We start from the raw sequence: 19,488 nt of genomic DNA, 5'->3' as shown, positions 1-19,488 counted from the left end.
ATATGGGAGGATAGTTGGCCTTTTATATTGAATGTATGATAATCTATTGAATTTAAATTTATATATCAGTATCGATAAATTTGCAAAATTTAATAATTGTAAACATATAAATTAATATTTAAAGGATTTGAGATAATATAAATTACATTATCGGAATAATTTCTATTTTTTAAAATTATTATTTTGTAATGAAGACTATTTCATTATATAGAAAAATTAAAATTATATAGAAAAATTATATAGAATTATTAAAATTAAATTCGAAATTTTCTTTAATCGCAGCTATATATTCATAAAAACAACTGTTTGACATGTTTTTTTAATCGTGTAAATAACGTTTGCATGGATGTGTCAGGTACAAATGTTATAGAAGTAATTCGATCTAGTTAATTTTTTCTCAAACGAGACGTTCATAAGTTCGATGCTCATTCGTGTATCCTAATTATATCACGGGGAACATAACTTGCCCATGAGTTTCTAATAATAAACTTATATATCGTAATTTTTTCTTACATACTTTCAACACAAACATAAAGACGAACATATAAAGTAAAGAAATTAATATTTGGCACAGTGGCGTGCTATGTGCAAATTACTAGACGATGATACATTTCACGCTAAGCGAGCAGATTTCGAATGAAACATGATTCATTCTGTCTGCAAGAATTAATAGAGAAACTCCTCCTATATTATAACAATGTTTTATAGATTATCTCTTATACATTACATGATTGATTCTTTTTTCTCTTCTCTATAAAAACAAGAAAATGAACAAAATTGATGACTTAAGATTCCTGTTTCCTCACTACATTTATATTGAATTACAATCAGTAATTCAATATAATCAGTAAGGGAATAGGTGTCTTAATGCGATATTAAAGAACCGCGCGCGCGTCTTTTATATTATTATTTTTATAGATAAGTCCTTGGTAAACTTAAATCATTCATGCAGTGCTCAATGATTCATTCAATAGAGCATCCACTTAGCGCATCCTAATGTATTTTATAAAAAAATCACAATAAACACGCTGATACACAACGGATATACGCCACCGTTTGACCGAATGAAAACCTAAACAAACTAAGAGATGACTTAGGAGTACTGAACGCGAATATATGTAGTCAAGTATGTAAGAGTTACATTTATTCAGGATTGCACGCTCGCTAAATGTGTTGGCGTAGTTGGTTGTAGATCCATCGTACGACATACCCAGCCAGCAAAGTCTACGTTTTCTGATTCGGCTTTTTTTATCCATTCATGATTCTAAAATATACGATCGTGAAACATAATGTTTCCCTTTCCATTAAGCTGTCAATCAGTTTGTTTTCATGTTATTTAAAGGAAACTTACCATTAATGTCTTTAGATCTGCTCTTTCGGCTGGGTTTTTCTTTAAGCATCGATCGACGAAATCCATAAAAGCATCACTAAATATTCCGGGCGGCAGTTTCGGCGGTGGTTCGTTAACTATGTACTCCAACAATTCGAATACTGCCATGGGTCTTGGACTGCTTGCGCCTATAAGATGAAGAATCAATAATTAACGATATGATTATTTGGCAAAGTTTGTAAACAAATACTGACTGTGTCCTGGCGATTGAGTGGTCGGTGTAGGAACACTATTCGTCACCGGATTTTCCGCAGGTGGTTGTACTGATTGCAGACCGAATATCGAAGCTAAGGTCTTTTCGTCCGGCGGTGGAATCGGATACATCCCGATTGCCATTTCCACGAGTGACAATCCGAGTGACCAAACGTCGCTCTGTACCGAATAATGCGTTCCTTGAAGTCTCTCTGGCTGTAAAACGCAAAATATTAATCCGTTTCATTCGGATATTAATCCGTTTCATTCGGATATTAATAAATATGATAGTGATTATGATATTATATATATCCATATCACTATAAGCTTACCGACATGTAGCTTCGAGTTCCGACAAACGAATTGGCCATTGAATCAATCAGTTGACCAGAAACGCCAAAATCGCAGATTTTGATTTCGCCCGCACTATTAACTAAGATATTGCTTGGTTTTACATCACGATGCATTATGGCATGTTTGTCTCGCAAGTAACTCAACCCTTTCAAAACCTGTAAAGAAACGTAATGCTGACATTATTATTTAAACAACAATAAACGAAGAAATAAAAAGAGAAATAATAAGAAATATTCGATAAATTGATAGGGAGATGACTTCGGATCGTTATTGACAGAAAAAAAAGAAGCGTTATACATGTGTATGTGCGTGTGAAATTGTATTTTTACAGGAAAATATCTTTTGCAAAATCCCGTTGCAAAAATGCAAGCGAGCACTTCGAAGGCGCAGCAATTGACCCGTGTGTCCTCCGTATTGTATCACCCGACCCGCGGGTCCTCCATACACCTGCACAAGAAGAAACTGACCGAACAGGAAATACAAGAGCTGCATCAAGAGTTAGAGACTATCGATCATGTGATATCCTTGGAGGCTCTATGCAAGAAACTAAATACGAACGCAGAAACGGGCCTGAAAAAGGAAGAAGCGCGCAAAATTTTCGCACGAGATGGACCGAATGCTATGTCACCGCCTAAGGTCACACCAGAATACATCAAATTTTTCAAGTGTATGTTCCACGGATTCGCCGCATTGCTCTGGGTTTGCGCGATTTTATGCTTCATTCTGTACGTTGTTACTTATTTTATGAGAGAACCCGATGTTGGTGTTGTATGGCTTGGCATAATCATCGTTTTGATATGCATCACTTCAGGCGTGTTCGCGTACATACAGGAAAGTAAAAATATTAAAGTAATGGAGTCCTTCAAACAAATGGTGCCTACTTTTGCTACGGTGATTCGCGACGGTATAAAATTACGTCTAGGTACGGAGGAGCTGGTCCTGGGTGACCTAGTAGAGATACGGATGGGCGACAAAATACCAGCCGACATTAGGATAATCGAATGTCGCGGATTAAGAGTCGAGAACTCCAGTATCACCGGCGAAAGCGAACCGGTGACACGCACTGATTATCCCACCGATAAGAATCCTCTTGAATCTGCCAATGTGGCCTTCTCCACGTCGTTTGCTGTAGCGGGTGATGGCAAGGGAATTGTGATCGCTACGGGTGATCACACAATGATAGGCCGATTAGCCGGTCTTACATCGCAACTCGTCAAGATCGAAACACCGATCGCCAAAGAAATCAGACATTTTGTCCAGATCATTACGATTGTGGCGGTTCTATGTGGCATCGTTTTCTTTGGATTATCACTGCTGCTGGAATCTAATCTCGTGCGAGCGTTCACCTATCTGCTTGGAATAATTATCGCCAATGTACCTGAGGTATTGTTAGTGACCGTGACAACAGTTTTAACATTGACCGCACAAAGAATGGCGAGCAAGAATTGTCTGGTAAAGAATCTAGAAGCGGTCGAGACTCTAGGCTCGACATCGACAATCTGTTCCGATAAGACGGGCACTCTTACACAGAACAAGATGTCTGTGTCTAATCTGTGGTTCGGTCATACTAGATATAACTTTCCACCGGGCGAGAGGATTGGTGTTGAAAGAGACTTACTGCTGGAGAAGCCGGCTTTTAATGCTATGCTCAAAGTCTCAACTCTTTGTCTGCGTGCCGAATTCACCGCCGAGTCTTATAGATTGGCGCCCATCGAGGAGCGTGAGATCATCGGCGACGCATCCGAAACTGGTATCCTTAAGTTCTGCGAACACATACATCCAACGCAACGGTTTCGCGAGGCACATCCGAAGGTAGCTGAGATCCCTTTCAGTTCCATGACCAAGTATCAGATGTCGATACATCGAAATGCCAACGGCTACACGATGATACTGAAGGGTGCTCCGGAAGTGATATTGGAGAATTGCACGACGATACTGACGGCAGATGGAGAGACCAAAGAGATGAGCTTCCACGATCATGCTATATCTCGTAGAGCTTGCATGGAATTGGGCTATCTCGGTGAACGCGTATTGGCGTATTGCGATATGCATTTGCCAGACAATGTATACGGACCGAACTACAAATTTAATACCGATTCGCCTGCGTCCTACAATTTTCCCACCAAGGGATACAGATTCGTAGGGTTGATCAGCTTACAAGATCCGCCGAGACCCGGCGTGCCCGAGGCAGTACAAAAGTGCCGTACCGCCGGTATTAAGGTGATTATGGTGACGGGAGATCATCCGGTGACAGCGATGGCGATTGCTAAAAAAGTAGGTATCATTAGCGAAGGTCACGAGACCCGTTACGAGCGGGCGATCCTACAGAATAAATCTTATTCGCAAGTGAGCGATATGGATACTGGCGCGACTATCATCACTGGCGCCGAATTAAGGAACATGGATTCACACGAATTGGATAATATCATACGCAAATACGAGGAGATCGTGTTTGCGAGGACGTCACCGCAACAAAAGTTGCTGATTGTAGAGAGCTGCCAACGATTAGGAGAGATCGTGGCAGTTACTGGTGACGGTGTCAACGATTCGCCAGCATTGCGAAAGGCTGACATAGGAGTTGCGATGGGTATCGCTGGTTCCGATGTAGCCAAGAATGCCGCAGACATGATACTCATGGATGACAATTTCGCGTCAATTGTGACTGGTGTCGAAGAAGGTCGTCTGATATTTGATAATCTAAAAAAATCGATCGCGTATACTTTAACATCAAGCGTACCGGAAATGATACCGATGCTGAGTGGCCTGTTGTTAGCGATTCCCTTACCATTAGTCATCGAATTGGTCATTTGCATAGATGTCGGCACTGATGTGGTACCTGCTATCGCTTTGGCGTATGAAAAGGCCGAATCTGATATAATGCGTCGTGCGCCAAGAAATCCTCAATACGATAAGTTGGTGAATAAGCGTTTAATATCCATTACTTATGGTCAAATAGGAATGACTCAGTCCTTTGCTGGATTCTACACATACTTCATGGTGCTTATGATGAATGGCTTTATGCCCGATCGTCTATTAGGTTTACGAATAGAATGGGAGGATCCATCTATCAATGATTTAGAAGATTCCTGGGGTCAAACGTGGACTTACGAAAATAGAAAAAATTTGTTAATGGAAGCGCAAAGCGGATATTTTCTTTCTATCGTTATAACACAAATGATAGATTTGATAATGTGTAAAACCAGGCGCAACTCCATTTTTCAACAAGGAATGAGCAACTGGTTCGTCAATTTCTCTTTCGTTTTCGAAGTTATTTTAACAGGGATCTTATTCTATATTCCAGGCACAGAGTATGTATTAAAAACAATGCCACTGAAAGCTTATTGGTATTGGCCTTCTTTGCCACTCGGCCTGTTCCTTTGGATTTATGATGAATTTAGACGATTATGTATTCGTCTCTTTCCAGGTGGAATTATGGAAAGAGAAACATACTATTAAATTTTTTTTTCAATTAAAATTTTATAGAAGAATATTATTTCCACTATATATATAATTTAACACACCTATTAATCAATAATCTATCACATATACATAATATTCCTGTATATCATGTTTCATACATCTCATTATGTTTAATTAGAAAAATAGTTGTTATTGTTAGATTATAATTATGAATGTATGTGTATATATAAATATATATGTATAGGTGTATATATATATATATATATATACACCTATATGTACAATGTGAGTTTTATTTTGAGCATCAATCTTTTTATCATCGAGAGTCATCAACTGCAATTGTAATAAATTGATTGGTATGTAAATGTCAACTTGGATTGACCCGAATATGTGTACAATTTAAAAACAAGTTAAAAGTTGATTCAAATCATGTGGTATGGATTTATTATTATTATTATTATTATTATTAAATATATATATTAAATATATATATTGTTATATTTATTATTATTATTAAAGTTATGTATAATCTTTCACATGATAAAAAGATTGAGCACAAAATAAAGCACACCCATATATATATATATAATGCGTTATATTAATTAAATTGTAATATCTTATTCCTTTTCTTCTCTCTAATTGAAGTAATAAAAATTAGACTTACAGCAGATGTGATTGTACCTAAGATGGATTCTGGAATTCGTCCTGCTTTTTTCAATATTAGGTCTAACGATCCACCATCCATATATTCCATGCATATGCTAATTTCTCCATCACTGAAACATATATACTCAACTCTTACAAAGAATATCTTTTACATATATTTCAAAAATTATTTTTAAGAAATTACCTGTAAAAAGCACCATAAAATCCAACTATATGTGCAAAATTACATTCATGAAGTACTTTTAATTCTCTGATTATTTGCTTTTTAATAGCTGGTTTTACTTCCAAATGTATTAGCTGAAATATAAACAAATATCAGATAAGACTTTTTTGTCTTTAGCAAGTATTTTATAAATATTTAATGATCTGAAGATATACAACACAAATTATTTACCTTTCTTGCCATTATAAGACCATATTTTTTGTGCCTGACTTTCATTACAACACCACCATTACCTGCACCTAATTCACCTAACTTCTCAAAATCTTCATCGCATAATTCCCCAACTTTTTCTTTCTGTCCTAAAAAACTTTCTAATCGTTTTCTCTGTTCCTCATCCATTTCTAGTTCTTCTAATTTCTCTTGAATGGCATCTATGCTCATCTTACCCATTACACCACTGCAAAAAGTTTTATTTTTAGAATTAAATCTACAATAAAAAATTCTATTAATCTGTAACGGAATAAGGAAAATTAATGAAGGAAATAAACAAAATATAAAGAAAATTCAAAAGATTATCCTTTAATTATATTTCTTATGTATAAAGCTTGTTCAAAGTATCTTATATATTAGCACAATATTGTTTCTAAATTTAAATTTCCAGTTTCCTTAAATATAATTAAATCTTGGATATTAAATTATATGAAGAAAATATTAGTGTTTGAATTATATAACAACGCTTCAAATAATTAAACCTTCGACTTACTCGGGTATTGGAGGTTCCGAGTACGTGGGTAAAGGAGGAACTGGAGGTGATGGTGACACTGCTGGTACTGGTTCTATTGAACCAGGCGGTAGTGTCAAGTTGAGTTTGTTCTTTGACATTTGGTAATCAACTGTTTAAAAGCGTCAGCAACAAACAATACTACACGAGACTATCACTTGAAAGTGGACTCGCGAACCATGTAACTTATCTTTTTTATGTGTATCTCTCTTATCTATCTTCTAAGTTAATAATATTAATAGTAAGATATTTGTCGGATAATTAATTTATATATTCTCTCTCTCCGCCGATAGATTCGGCAATTCCTTCATGTGAATTACAACTTTTGTAAATCTCAAGTCTGCATTGTGTCTTTTTTTCGCGAATTCACGAAGAGAACGAATCGTTCACTCGGTATATATCACTGATAAGAATGTCGAGCTACCCTTACAGACCGGGGTTAATTGTCAGATCGGAGCATCAATAAATTACTTCGTTTACTAACGATTTTGTCATTCTGCACGGTTCTTTTACGTGACAGTTTCTAACAATCGAAATTACGCACGATACGAAAAAACACATCGACGTAAGAACGTGAAACGATCGTAAAAGATAAAAAAGAGAGGTTATATGAATCTTCGCGGGAACCGCGAGAATTAAATGTCAGAGAGTATGTCCATATGTATATATTATGTAGTATATATATGTAGTGTGTATACACGCACACACACACAAACACAACATCTTATATAAAATTGTCGATCAGAAAATACAGAATGTAGATGTATACGCATGTGCAGTAAAATAAATGACCAATCAGAACAAAGAAACTTTGTCCCGATTGACCAATTAAATTCTTTGAAACTTTCGTAAACGTCAAACGCAATTTAAGATTGCAGTCGGGGAAATGCTAGAGATACTTCGATTATATTAACCAATTAGAATAAAGAAATTTCTACTCTTATTGTCCTGATTGGCCAATCGAACACTTCAAACGATGTCTCTTTGACCACAGCCTGATATTCATATTTATTTTTAATTTCATGACAACCACGTGTTGATATGTATTGTATGGCAGCATCATATGTAATCAGTGAGTATTTTTTATAAAACTATACAATATATTAGAGATAATATTAAACGGAAAAGAAAGATCCTTATTTTCTATTCTTAGTCTTTATATTGTATTTTTAGAATTACGATCGGGGAAAGATGCATTATTATCATACAATGACGTGGTTACATTAATGAACAATAACCAATGGAGTTCATTACGTTAGAATTAAGACCACGATTGCAATCTTGCAATGCATTTATTGCCGTACGAAAAGATCTCTGTTTAAAAAATGTTCGAATTAAACTCATGGAAAGTAACATAATATTAATACTCCAAGACTGCCGCATAAATTTTTTGTTGCCATCTGTAAAAATTGTACCTACTTCTCTATCCACGTTAAGTGTAATAAATAATTGGATTTGCTTTCGTTTACAAACGGCACCGTTAAAATCTGTATTTGGATCGTTCAGTACAGAAATTGTAACTCATACGAATACATCAGTTCAACTGAGTAATGGTCCGCAATCATTTTTAGACAATATCAAATTGTTGTTTAAAACATCAGAATGTATCATATTATGTACTTGTTGTAAAAATGTGCTTTCAAAATCGATTAATTTTAAAAGGTTTTTATCTTTACCTGATCTAGAATATGATCCCAATGAATGGTTCTGTTGTAAGCATAGTTCCAATGTTATCGCAAATGTGCAATTACAAGAATCTGATTATTTATACGGCTCTTGTTTCTCTGTATTGCATAAAAATATTTTTGAAAACAATGTACATATAGATAATAAAGCATTGATTTGTAATAAATGTTTATTACATATAGGAACACCTCATGCGTATAGTTTATTCAAAATATGGAACTGTTGTGTAGATTACAAACCACAGAGTAGTGCATTAAATACTATAGATGCTACTGATCCACTCAACGATTTTCTACTACTTATAAAAGATTCATTGAGTGAAATTTTAGGAGAAGAAATTATCTTGCAAACATCTGTTGGCAAACAAATTCATTGTCTTCTGATAAAACCAATGGATTGTAAATTAAATTTAATTACAGAGCCTAACAACAAAGTAATGAATGATATTGACACTATTTTCTTACAACAGAAATGCGTAACCAAAGTTTTATATAAATATGGAACAAATAAAATTACTAATACTAATTATTCAAATATTAAACACATTGAAGTAGGTTTGTCTATAATAGAAGCTGGTTTAAATTATTTGTTATTATCGACAAAACGATTACCCCATGTCTACAGAACTATTACAGATTGTTTTCTTGGTTATATTGTATTATAAGAAATTATAAACTAAATACTATAGATGAATAATTGTGTATAATAATTTTTATGTATCACATTTTTGTATACTTATTTTTATAATAAAGAAATATATATTTACTTATTTACTATATATATATTCCTCAAAAACAAAATTAATATATATTAATTTTAATTTATTCCAAATAGAACATTCAAATTATGAATTTTTCAAAGATACCAAAAAGACTTGAAGTATATTTAAATACCATGTTTATAAGATATAGAAATGCTATTAATTTAACATATTATTCAATCAAAAGAATTTTAGATATTACTGATGTTGTATGTATTATAATTAATAGTACACTAACATGCATATGTACGACATACTTTACAATACACTTTTATCTATCATGATGTTGATAACTTATTTAACTAAGAAACTGGAAATTTTTACAGGATTTATGAAGGAAAATTTTTTTATATATAACAATAAAAATAAAATAATTCTCATTGTTATCATCTCATTGATTTCTTTGCACAAGAGATGCATATATAATAATTTATTTTAAAAAATAATTGTGAAATATATGTTATTTATTATATATTGGAAATGTGTGCATCCATCAATAAGAAATTCGCAAAATTGCGCCAAAATAATTCTAGAACTCTAGAATATATGTCTAATGATATCATGAAGTGATTCTTTCATATATGCATGCAATCTGTACAATACATAGATTTTGCACATATTGTACATATAATTTATAATACTAAGAAATATAACATTAATAAATGTTACATACATAAAAAAGCTCACATATGTATGAAATATTTATATAATAAAAATTTGAAATACTTTTATCTGAAATTATTTTGAGGACAAAGAAAAACTTTACATTACATAAACTTAACTAAAAATCTAACTTTATATTATAAAAATTCATATTTTTTGTTAGTACATGTATTATTGAAAAGAGCAGGGACAATGTTTATTTTAAATAGTACATTTTATATATATATATATATATATATATATATATATATATATACACGTACTAAACTTAAAATGCACATGATGTGAAAGATAAAACGGCGTTTATTATATATCTATTTATCTATATATATATAATAAACTTAAAGCGCACGTGACATAAAAGATAAAACGGATAATGTGTTTTTTTTGATTGAGTTAACTAAATATGATGTGACCATTATGCATAAAAATATTTGATGAAATTATTCAGATGCGTGAAAATATGTATTTTAAATTAAGCTTATTTTATTACAGCTCTTATGGCCTTTTATTAGGCCATGGTCTTCCTTCTAATATTGTGCTGTATTTGTCATGTAATATCATGTTATATTACGTGATATTCATTTGATCATTAGAACTACATATTCTATCTACAAGAGGTCTTATATACATCCATCCACCATCTTTGGTTTCCTTAAAAAGCTGTTTAATAAAAATTAAAAAAGATGGTTGCAATAATCATATGATGAATGAGAAGAAAGGAAATGAAAATTGCTTCTTACCTTCGTTTGCCATGCTATATTATTTTCCTTTCGAAATCGTGCTTCATCCCGTTGCTTTTGCTCAATTGCACATTTCGCCGCTGTAGCTTTATCCATATCGTTGATACGTAGGCCAACTGTTACATCACGCCAAACCTTTCGTGATTCGTACTCTTCTTGTTCACATACTGTCTTAACTAATTTTCTTTCTGTATCAAGTTCTCTTACATCAGCAAAAGCTTCACATCTCTGTAGAAAAAAAATATAAATTATAAGGAATATATAATTAACTTTTATGAATAATCATTATTCTATATATATATATATATAAATTCATTAATAATTTATGATTTTCATAGTAATTTATATGCAAGAAACACTCGAATTATTAGAACATATAATCCTTATTAAATAAATGTGTTTAAATTATTTATAATACTCTAACTTACACCATCCGACCACTTTGCTTCCATCGCACCACTCCATTCTCCGTTTATAACAAGAAATGGTTTTTTATCTCCTGCTTGAAATACTTGACATGTAATCCGATTTCGTTTACCACCGTAAAAAGGTTTTGTTAAAAATTCTATCGCTGCATGGTAGCCAGTTTGTACACAATTTATTGTTACAGTTCCTCCTAATTCTATCCATGGTATAGTCAGGATAGATCTGCCATAACCATTAGGAAAAGTTAGGACATATTCTTCCCCATGTTGCAGCACATTTACCCAACCCTTTCCCACATTGTGTACCCCTATACTTAAGCCCAAAAATTTGCTTTTTGTCCAAACATGACCTCCAAAACTAATCTTTTTTCCAACATGCTCAGCATAAAATGCACTAACTGCAAATAATAGTAAATTGATAAGTCATTTCGCATAATTAAATAAAATATTTGAATTAAAAATATTTACCTGGTGGATGATGAGAGACTTGCTCAGCAATAAAAGCAAGTTGATTTTCTTTGCACCATGGTACTGGACCATCTGATACAAGTTTCATGCTATTATAATCTGTGGCGTTATCAGAAGAATTAACGTTCAATATGTTCCAATGACATCGAAAAATTTCACCTAATATAGGATTATATGGTTTTTTAGCTACACCAGATTTACGTCCTGCATGAAAACTACACAAATACCAACGGATTACTTGCACCATTCTCTCTCGAGGTGTAGGCATATCTGCAATGCTAAATTAAGAAAAACCAACCGTTACTTTTTTAAAAGTTTATTATACAAAGATTTCAAGACAAATATAATAGTATATGTTGAATAATCTTATTAAATCAAATAGTTAACAATACCTCACAAACTGATCAGGATGAGCAAAATAATCAGCATACATCTCAAGGAGTGATCTGCGCTCCAAGATAAATGTTGGTAAGGCAACCTTTGTCAAATCCATACCAATCTTCACTTGAGAGAGAAGATGAGTTACGACTGATCCATGAGTCTCCATGGAATCCACTAATAAACATAAAAAAAGTATTAAATATATATAACTTTTTTAAAACAGTTTGCACTTATATTATTTATATATTTTATATATTATTACTTATAATTACTTACTTTCTGTTTCGCTTTCTTCTTCGTAAAGAGCTGTAACAGACATATTAATATTTAAATTTATAAGTATTTATAAAGAAATAGAGATGGTGGAAATATTGTCAATTTGAATTGATAAATCTTTCTCATTGCAACTATTACAAAAAATACATACATGTAAAAGTTCCGAATGTGCATAAACTTAACCTGGGAACTTTTTATTGCAGGTATTAATACACAACTAATATATAACCTGTATTGATATATAACTTACGACTTGAAGTTATGCCCAACATATTGTCTTGCAAGGACAGACCAATTAGTATCCATTCCTAAGCTCCTTATTCCGGAGAATCAAACAATTTTTGATTAATGCGAAGTATCTCGGCGGATGCTTCGATTTAAAAGCAAACAGCAGAACGTAAAGTTCTGTTCGAATTCTTCCTTATTCATTGTCATGTCAATTAAATATACAGCACCTCTGTCTATTTTACTTATTTATCACTTTAAAAGAGACATAAAGCGTCCGTAAATATGTCTGCATAGAATGCTAATATGTCAAAAGTAATATTCACGATATCACGATCACCGAAAGATCAATAATGGTCACGGCGGATAAAACAGATGATTAAACGTATATTTAAACACGGCCTGCATTATCGACGATAAAATTATGTATTGTTACATTTTATATAAATGTTATGTATATACCCCCTCTATCTCACATGCTCGTTATAATTGCATTATTTATTAAAGCAAACCATACGTATGTAATCACAATAACAGGCATGCAAAACACTCATTGTATACATTCTAATCGCAAAATTCAATTTCATTGTAGCAAATTCAAGTTTTATAACATATATGCAAATATTTCAGAAATTCAATTAAGACTTTAAAGATCATATATATTACATCAATGAAAGAAATATCGATTCCTTGAATAAATACTATTTTTTTCCAGTTATTATAATAAAGTTATTTTTAATATATATAATAAAGAAGAAATTATATATAGCCTTTTTTCATTCTATGAAAATGCATGAAAACATGTAATCATTATCATTATCATTAATATTACTTTTTCTGATTCATTTAAAAGTTTTTCTCTATGATAAAGTGGAGAAAAATTATTTTTCGCGATTTGTTTTTATTTTTAATATTATAATGAATATGAGATACTTTATTTAGATTCAGTGAATGTAAAAAGTATTAATTTCAATAAAATTTTTGTATAATTTCATTAATTAATCAATTCTCATAAAACAGCATGTAATATAAATAACATCTAGTATATTAATACTAGAAAAAAATATATGGAATATAATATTATTTATGTATAAATAATGGAATATATTATGTATAAATAAAATTAATATGCATGTGTGTCTTCTTTTTTTGCAAAAATTAATTAAGTTAATAAAAGTTAATAAAAATTTAGAAATTAGCAGAAATGACACATAAGTATTTGTATGTGAAGATTTATGTAAAATAATGTGCACAATATAAACATAACATTGTATATCTGTAATCATGAATGATGTCAATTTATACAAAAATGAAGTCAAGATTAATAATGCTTAAGATTAAAAGTAACTTTTTCGCATTTTTTGCAACAAAAAAGTGCAAAAGCAATGGAAGAAGAGAAAAAATAAAATTATTATAAATTTATATTAGTATGAAACTCACCAATATCTTTTTTGCATTGTTAATTAGATTACAATTTTAAAAACACATTAATAGCTTTGATATTTGATAAAATATTTAAAAATATTAAAAAAAAGATTAATGTCCAAAATAAATAAATACTTAAATTTAAAATCATCAAATCATTCAAATATCAAAACTAAACTGCTGCAAAAAAATAGGTGCACAGCAATATGGCATCAGTTTTAATGTTGATGATTTTTTAATTAATCTGTCAGACTTCTCCAAATAAATTATATGACATCTAGAGGCGGGCAAGCCTGTTTACTCCTATTTGTTCTGGCTAGCAAAACTGAATTTACTCTTACTGAGTATATAGTACTCATATTACTGGGAATGTTATCAAAAACATAAGCTCAGATATCAAGATCCCGTTGCTTTGTTAGATGGAGATAAGGGAAACTCAGGACTTAATAATTGAAGTTAAAATGACCCAGAATCTTTGATAATAAGTTCGTGAATAAAATTTTATTTTATTTACTACTTATTTATTTGAAAAATTGGCTTAAAATGTAAAAATTATTAATAAGTTGAAATTAAAAAATAAAATAATTCTTTTTAATAATAAATTTTATTAATAAAAAAGATAATAAAGGAAGAAAAATTAATATAATTTAATAATATAAGTTTAAAATAGAGCTGAAAATGTATGTGTGTGTGTGTGTGTGTATTTACATATTTACATCAGAAATATACATGTACAAATAAAATGTAAAAAAACTTTAAATAATACAATAAAAAATATAAATACAATAACATAAAAAGAATAAAATAAATAAAAAATGAGTTACAAATAAAATAAAAAATAAAATGCAAAATAAGAACTTCAATTTCCTGCTAACAATGCAACCAGAAAAGAAATTTTAGCAAAGCAGAGCTTATTTTTACAAATTGACATTATCTTTGATCATATATATAATCATGAATGATGTCAATTTATACAAAAAAGACTAAAATATGGTCAAGATCAGTAATGCTTAAAGTTAAATATTATTTTGCATTGTGACAAAAAGTTGCATGAACACAATATTTAAAATATTTATATTTATAAATTTTATTTATTCACAATAATGAGTTCACTAATTTTATATATTAATTATATATATATATATATATATATATATATATATATATAAATTCTTTATTGATATTTAATATAGTTTTTCTAATAATGTATTAAGGTAGTTATACTGCTTAAGATATTGTATATTTTGGATATAAATGTACACACACACATTTCCAGCTATTTTTAAATCTATTTTACCCATGTATTAAATTAATTCCATTTATTTATTTAATACTTTTTTATTAATATAAAATTTATTATTAAAAAATTTTATTGATTTTAATTTATTAATAATTTTTAGATTTTGAGCAAAAGTTATTCAAATGAGTAACGAATGACAATAAACGAGTAATAAATGAAATAATTTCATTCACGAATTTATTATCAATATCGCGTACAGCACTGGACTATCTTTTGGAGTCGCCAAGAATTAAAAGTCCCGATCTGTCTCGATACTTCTGAAAGGTTTCGGTTCCCGTCACAATGAATCATTTTAATCTCATCCTATTTTATCTACATCTGAGATTGATCGAGATACGTGCTAAAGATTATTCAAATCGAGCAGGCATAGAATAATATTTGCCTGCCTCTAATGTCATTCTCTTTATTACATTCTAGTTTTGTAAGCCAAATGTATATATAGTTTTTTAAAATAATGATGCTTTAACAATGTGCGTAATAATTTAAATAACAAAATAATAATTTAAGAGCAAATTTTTCTTTTTTTCTTTTTGGAATTTTTGTTATTTTATTTTCAATTATATGTAATATCGAGATTATTTTATAATTTAGCAATTTTTTGGCACAAATATCACAATTAACAGATTGTATAACGTTGAATGTAGCATTAAATAAATTCATCCGTTCATCCTGTTACATTTCGTCCGTAAAATTATAACTTTCTATAATTAATAGTAATAAAGTGTAAAAAAAATGAAACTAACAAATAATATATAACAAAATCTGTATCAAAATAGAAATGTTGACTCACCATCATAATCTACTGTTCCATCGCCTTTGATAGGCGGTAGAGGCGGTTCTTTGCGTTTATCACCCACGATGTTTTCCATGGATGTATACAATCGCTCATTATCTTGACATCTAAAAACATTATTTGTTACTTTATTATACAAAGGAATATCTTTATATTTTTTTTGCATATGTAATTTCGTTAAATGCATACAAATATCAGCTTTTTATTAACAAAATTATGAGCAACATATTATATAACAAGATTTATATTACATGAACAAAAAAAAAATGTTAATTCTATGTATTTTACATATTTCTATGTATATAGAGATTTTTATTATTATCTATTATACTTGCAGAGTAATGTGATTCTGAACTATCGGAGTTTGTATTTCATCTGCAGCATCGAAGTAATCGTCATCTTCATCGGACGATGAGTATGAGAATTGTGGGACTGGTAAATCTCTGTCTACAACTGAAAATGTAAAATAATGCTTCAGTAATACAGAATTAACAAGATGAAAACAATTTTATTTAATTTATGTTAGAATAAATGCTGTATATGATATTAACCATTTGATAATATGGGTACTCTTGGTTCTACACATTCGGATCCCAATTCGATACCAGTTTGCACTGTTGCTTCAGGTGTTCCAGCTGCAACTAATGTAAAATTTTAAAAATGCCATTCTTCATAAACATAAGTATATTTATAAAATGGAATACAACTAGAAATATAAATATTTTTACCATGAGGAAGTTGAGGTGAGACATGTATAGAATTTGATGGTCCTCTATATATTCCATTAACAGGTATTGCTGTATTCTAAAAATATTAGTCAATCCATACATGTTAATATAAAAATAATTACAATAAGTAATAAATAATGAATTAATATAACAATTACCTTTGCAATTTGTAACTGAACAATAGTATGTTTAATAGAATTAAGCATAGCATTAGCCTGTGACAAAATAGTAGAATATTTTTCTTGTTCTTCTTCAGTTTCGGCTGTATTTTGTTTATTTTCAATTAATTTAATTTGATCAATTAGGAGTTGAAGATAGACATCAGCTTCTGCTACTTTGCGATCAAAATCCTGTTTAGGAGGTGCTTTTTTAGGATCCCATCTCTGTAACAATTTTCTATATTGTACAATTTTCTATATTGTACTGCATTTCACATTATTTTATATAACAATCTTATTTCATCATTTTTATATATTTTATTATTATTATAAAGAATATGATTATTATCAATTTAATAAGTTCTCTCTTTACTTCTACATACTGTATGAGAATGTCGAAGTATTGTATCTTCTAATGCACGAACCCAGCGTTCTCTTTCTTCACCGTTACGTGTTTGGAAATGAAATGTTTTTGGATCATCTTTGCAGGAGGTTGTTGTAATAGTAAATGTACTGTCATCTTCATCATCGATACCAATAATAGCACCTCTTAATCGTACACAACCACGACGGGCTCCACGCATCATTTTCTCTTTGCTCTAAATAAAAAAAGGTCATTAGAGATATAAAAGTTACTAAAAAGATAAAGCAAGGTATCACAAATATATATATAATATTGCGAAAGAAGAAAATAGGATGTAATTTATATTTAACTATTTAATTAAATATTAATTTTTTAATTAAATTTAATTTTATATTTAACTATTTTTTTGCATATATCTTACCGTATAATATGATAGAAGACCAGCATTGTCGTCTAAAACAAACCACCGATATTGCCATCCATTAACAACATTTGTCCACTTGCTAAGCGAGCCTTCCATCGTTGACATATTTGTGTATTTACTGTTTGTTAATCGACTTTGGTGAATTTCTATCGATTCTTACATATAATCACAATACATATCTTAAAGGAAAAACCACTTAGCTATAGTGGAATATTACCGTGTCATTCTAATCTTCACACAAATGCATCTTTTTGCATCTTTTACGATTTGAGATGTAGTTTTTGTAATGCTAGTCCATAGACATAGTAAAAATAAACAGTGTGGAATTCGATAAATGCGATATATATTCAATTTAGTATTTCTTTGCTTTTCTTCTAATAAAACAAAGTGTGAAAACTATTTGATAGTCAGAACCGCGAAACCGCCTATCAATGAAACTACTCGTTTCCATGAATGAGAGAGGCTGCGGTCAAGGAGACGCTGAAGCTGTTTTGGAGCGTTTGATTGACCAATCACGATAAAAGGAGTAAAGATTTCTTTAACCTGATTGGTCAATCAAACGCTTCAAAATCTTCAGTGTCTCCTTGACCGCAGCCAGAGAAACGAAATCCTTTTCTGATTTGTTTTCCTCTTCTATCTCATCTTCGTTGGAAGAAAGAAGACTGAGAGATGTCATGGCCCGTTTTTAGGTGATCTTTGAAAGCGATACTCCCTCTAGACATTAAAATCGTGAACATGAACTACAATTCCACGAATGTTCTCAGAGGGTAACATATATGTCTCTCTGATAATATAAATAATATAAATAAAAATATAAATAATTAAATTAATAATAATTTATTATAAAAATATTAGTATGTTCTCTCTTTTCACGCTATTATTTATTTATTTATTTATTTAGTTCGCTATAAGTCAATCTTTCAAAATGCGAAACTAAATATTATAGAATTTGACTTCGGAAAGGCGCGGTAAAATAATTGAATAAATTCAAATAATTAGTTCCGTGATAAATTGTTTAATAAATAATAAATTTTAATCAATAAATTAAAATACTTCCATAATTTAATATTCCATGTTAATGTATATTTTATAATATATAAAATATTTCGGCAACGAATTATCGATAACATGGCGTTCGACTTTGGCTTTGACAATATAAAATATATAAACAGTAGCGCGCTATACGTTACCGCTTTGTCATTATTCGAACGGTGACTTTCGAATAATAAAGTAGTAGTGAGAAATGCTTCGAATATTGTAATTTTTTTACTAAACACAACTACGATTAAGTATCAAAATATAATTTGCTTTAAATATTAATAAAAATTAATTAATTAAAAAATAATTAACGACATGTATTGACGAAACTGTATTGTAACGATAAATCTTTATCGAATCGTAATGTTTCATTACCGCGATTAAAAATTGAAACAGGGGATACATAAAAGGTGATAAATTAATTATATAATGATCTGTCGATCATTGATGCTAATTATAATATTTCTTTAACAATATTAGAATTAAATATATTTCGAACAATGCTTTAAATTTTATTGATAGATTGATTATCAAATATATTGAAAAATGAAACTTCAACCAATTGAGTGGCAGTGGATTTACTGCTAGTAAAAATAATAGTTGGCAGCAGTTACTGGTGCTTGTGTTTGTTTGTGTTTGACATTTTCGGATCGAACGATGTTCTA

At 30.4% G+C, this 19,488-nt stretch overlaps 4 protein-coding genes across 6 annotated transcripts; 2 read left to right on the top strand and 2 right to left on the bottom strand.

Annotated features, from left to right (window-relative positions):
• Positions 1-282: 282 nt before the first annotated feature.
• Positions 283-7,627, bottom strand: LOC105255739 (dual specificity mitogen-activated protein kinase kinase dSOR1). The gene is made up of 8 exons (XM_011265208.3): positions 6,949-7,627; positions 6,417-6,642; positions 6,207-6,319; positions 6,021-6,132; positions 1,915-2,091; positions 1,585-1,798; positions 1,352-1,518; positions 283-1,264 (listed from the first exon to the last, which is right to left on the bottom strand). The coding sequence occupies exons 1-8, from the start codon at positions 7,065-7,067 to the stop codon at positions 1,148-1,150; spliced, it is 1,245 nt and encodes a 414-aa protein (XP_011263510.1). The 5' UTR covers positions 7,068-7,627; the 3' UTR covers positions 283-1,147.
• Positions 2,107-5,405, top strand: LOC105255730 (sodium/potassium-transporting ATPase subunit alpha). Its single transcript, XM_011265200.3, has one exon. It carries the CDS (start codon positions 2,300-2,302, stop codon positions 5,390-5,392), a length of 3,093 nt encoding a protein of 1,030 aa, XP_011263502.1. The 5' UTR covers positions 2,107-2,299; the 3' UTR covers positions 5,393-5,405.
• Positions 7,628-7,781: 154 nt separating the features above from the next.
• Positions 7,782-9,376, top strand: LOC105255748. 2 transcript variants are annotated; one of them, XM_011265225.3, is made up of 2 exons: positions 7,782-8,038; positions 8,120-9,376. In XM_011265225.3, the coding sequence occupies exon 2, from the start codon at positions 8,207-8,209 to the stop codon at positions 9,314-9,316; it is 1,110 nt and encodes a 369-aa protein (XP_011263527.1). In that variant the 5' UTR covers positions 7,782-8,038; positions 8,120-8,206; the 3' UTR covers positions 9,317-9,376. The 2 variants fall into 2 exon arrangements, with proteins under 2 accessions (XP_011263527.1, XP_011263518.1); XM_011265216.3 differs by having other exon boundaries at positions 7,933-8,038; positions 8,140-9,376.
• Positions 9,377-10,405: 1,029 nt separating this feature from the next.
• LOC105255761 (oxysterol-binding protein-related protein 9) lies at positions 10,406-18,239 on the bottom strand. Of its 2 annotated transcripts, XM_011265237.3 has the most exons (14): positions 18,003-18,239; positions 17,783-17,903; positions 17,381-17,596; positions 16,998-17,222; positions 16,840-16,915; positions 16,663-16,752; positions 16,447-16,564; positions 16,109-16,218; positions 12,369-12,398; positions 12,104-12,266; positions 11,712-11,989; positions 11,247-11,641; positions 10,819-11,046; positions 10,406-10,738 (listed from the first exon to the last, which is right to left on the bottom strand). In XM_011265237.3, exons 1-14 carry the CDS (start codon positions 18,008-18,010, stop codon positions 10,646-10,648), a joined length of 2,151 nt encoding a protein of 716 aa, XP_011263539.2. In that variant the 5' UTR covers positions 18,011-18,239; the 3' UTR covers positions 10,406-10,645. The 2 variants fall into 2 exon arrangements, with proteins under 2 accessions (XP_011263539.2, XP_011263550.1); XM_011265248.3 differs by lacking the exons at positions 16,109-16,218; positions 16,447-16,564; positions 16,663-16,752; ... (3 more) ...; positions 17,783-17,903; positions 18,003-18,239 and adding an exon at positions 12,619-13,009 and having other exon boundaries at positions 10,407-10,738.
• Positions 18,240-19,488: the final 1,249 nt, after the last annotated feature.

Source organism: Camponotus floridanus, unplaced genomic scaffold (genome assembly GCF_003227725.1).
Source record: "Camponotus floridanus strain SB8 unplaced genomic scaffold, Cflo_v7.5 scaffold9, whole genome shotgun sequence".
In the NCBI taxonomy this organism is placed as follows: Eukaryota; Metazoa; Arthropoda; class Insecta; order Hymenoptera; family Formicidae; genus Camponotus; species Camponotus floridanus.
The sequence above is the reverse complement of the archived record's forward strand: the minus strand, read 5'-3'. Positions and strand labels throughout refer to the sequence as shown.

Excerpts from the sequence above, each read along its gene's own strand:
- LOC105255730 (XM_011265200.3), top strand. The coding sequence starts at position 2,300 with ATGCAAGCGAGCACTTCGAAGGCGCAGCAATTGACCCGTGTGTCCTCC.
- LOC105255739 (XM_011265208.3), bottom strand. The coding sequence starts at position 7,067 with ATGTCAAAGAACAAACTCAACTTGACACTACCGCCTGGTTCAATAGAA. Across the intron at positions 1,799-1,914 it reads GAACTCGAAGCTACATGTCG|CCAGAGAGACTTCAAGGAAC; the intron begins GTAAGCTTATAG and ends TGCGTTTTACAG. Across the intron at positions 1,519-1,584 it reads CACTCAATCGCCAGGACACA|GCGCAAGCAGTCCAAGACCC; the intron begins GTCAGTATTTGT and ends TTCATCTTATAG.
- LOC105255748 (XM_011265225.3), top strand. The coding sequence starts at position 8,207 with ATGGAGTTCATTACGTTAGAATTAAGACCACGATTGCAATCTTGCAAT.
- LOC105255761 (XM_011265237.3), bottom strand. Across the intron at positions 11,642-11,711 it reads AGTCTCTCATCATCCACCAG|TTAGTGCATTTTATGCTGAG; the intron begins GTAAATATTTTT and ends TATTATTTGCAG. Across the intron at positions 11,047-11,246 it reads AAGCAAAGTGGTCGGATGGT|AGATGTGAAGCTTTTGCTGA; the intron begins GTAAGTTAGAGT and ends TTTTTTCTACAG.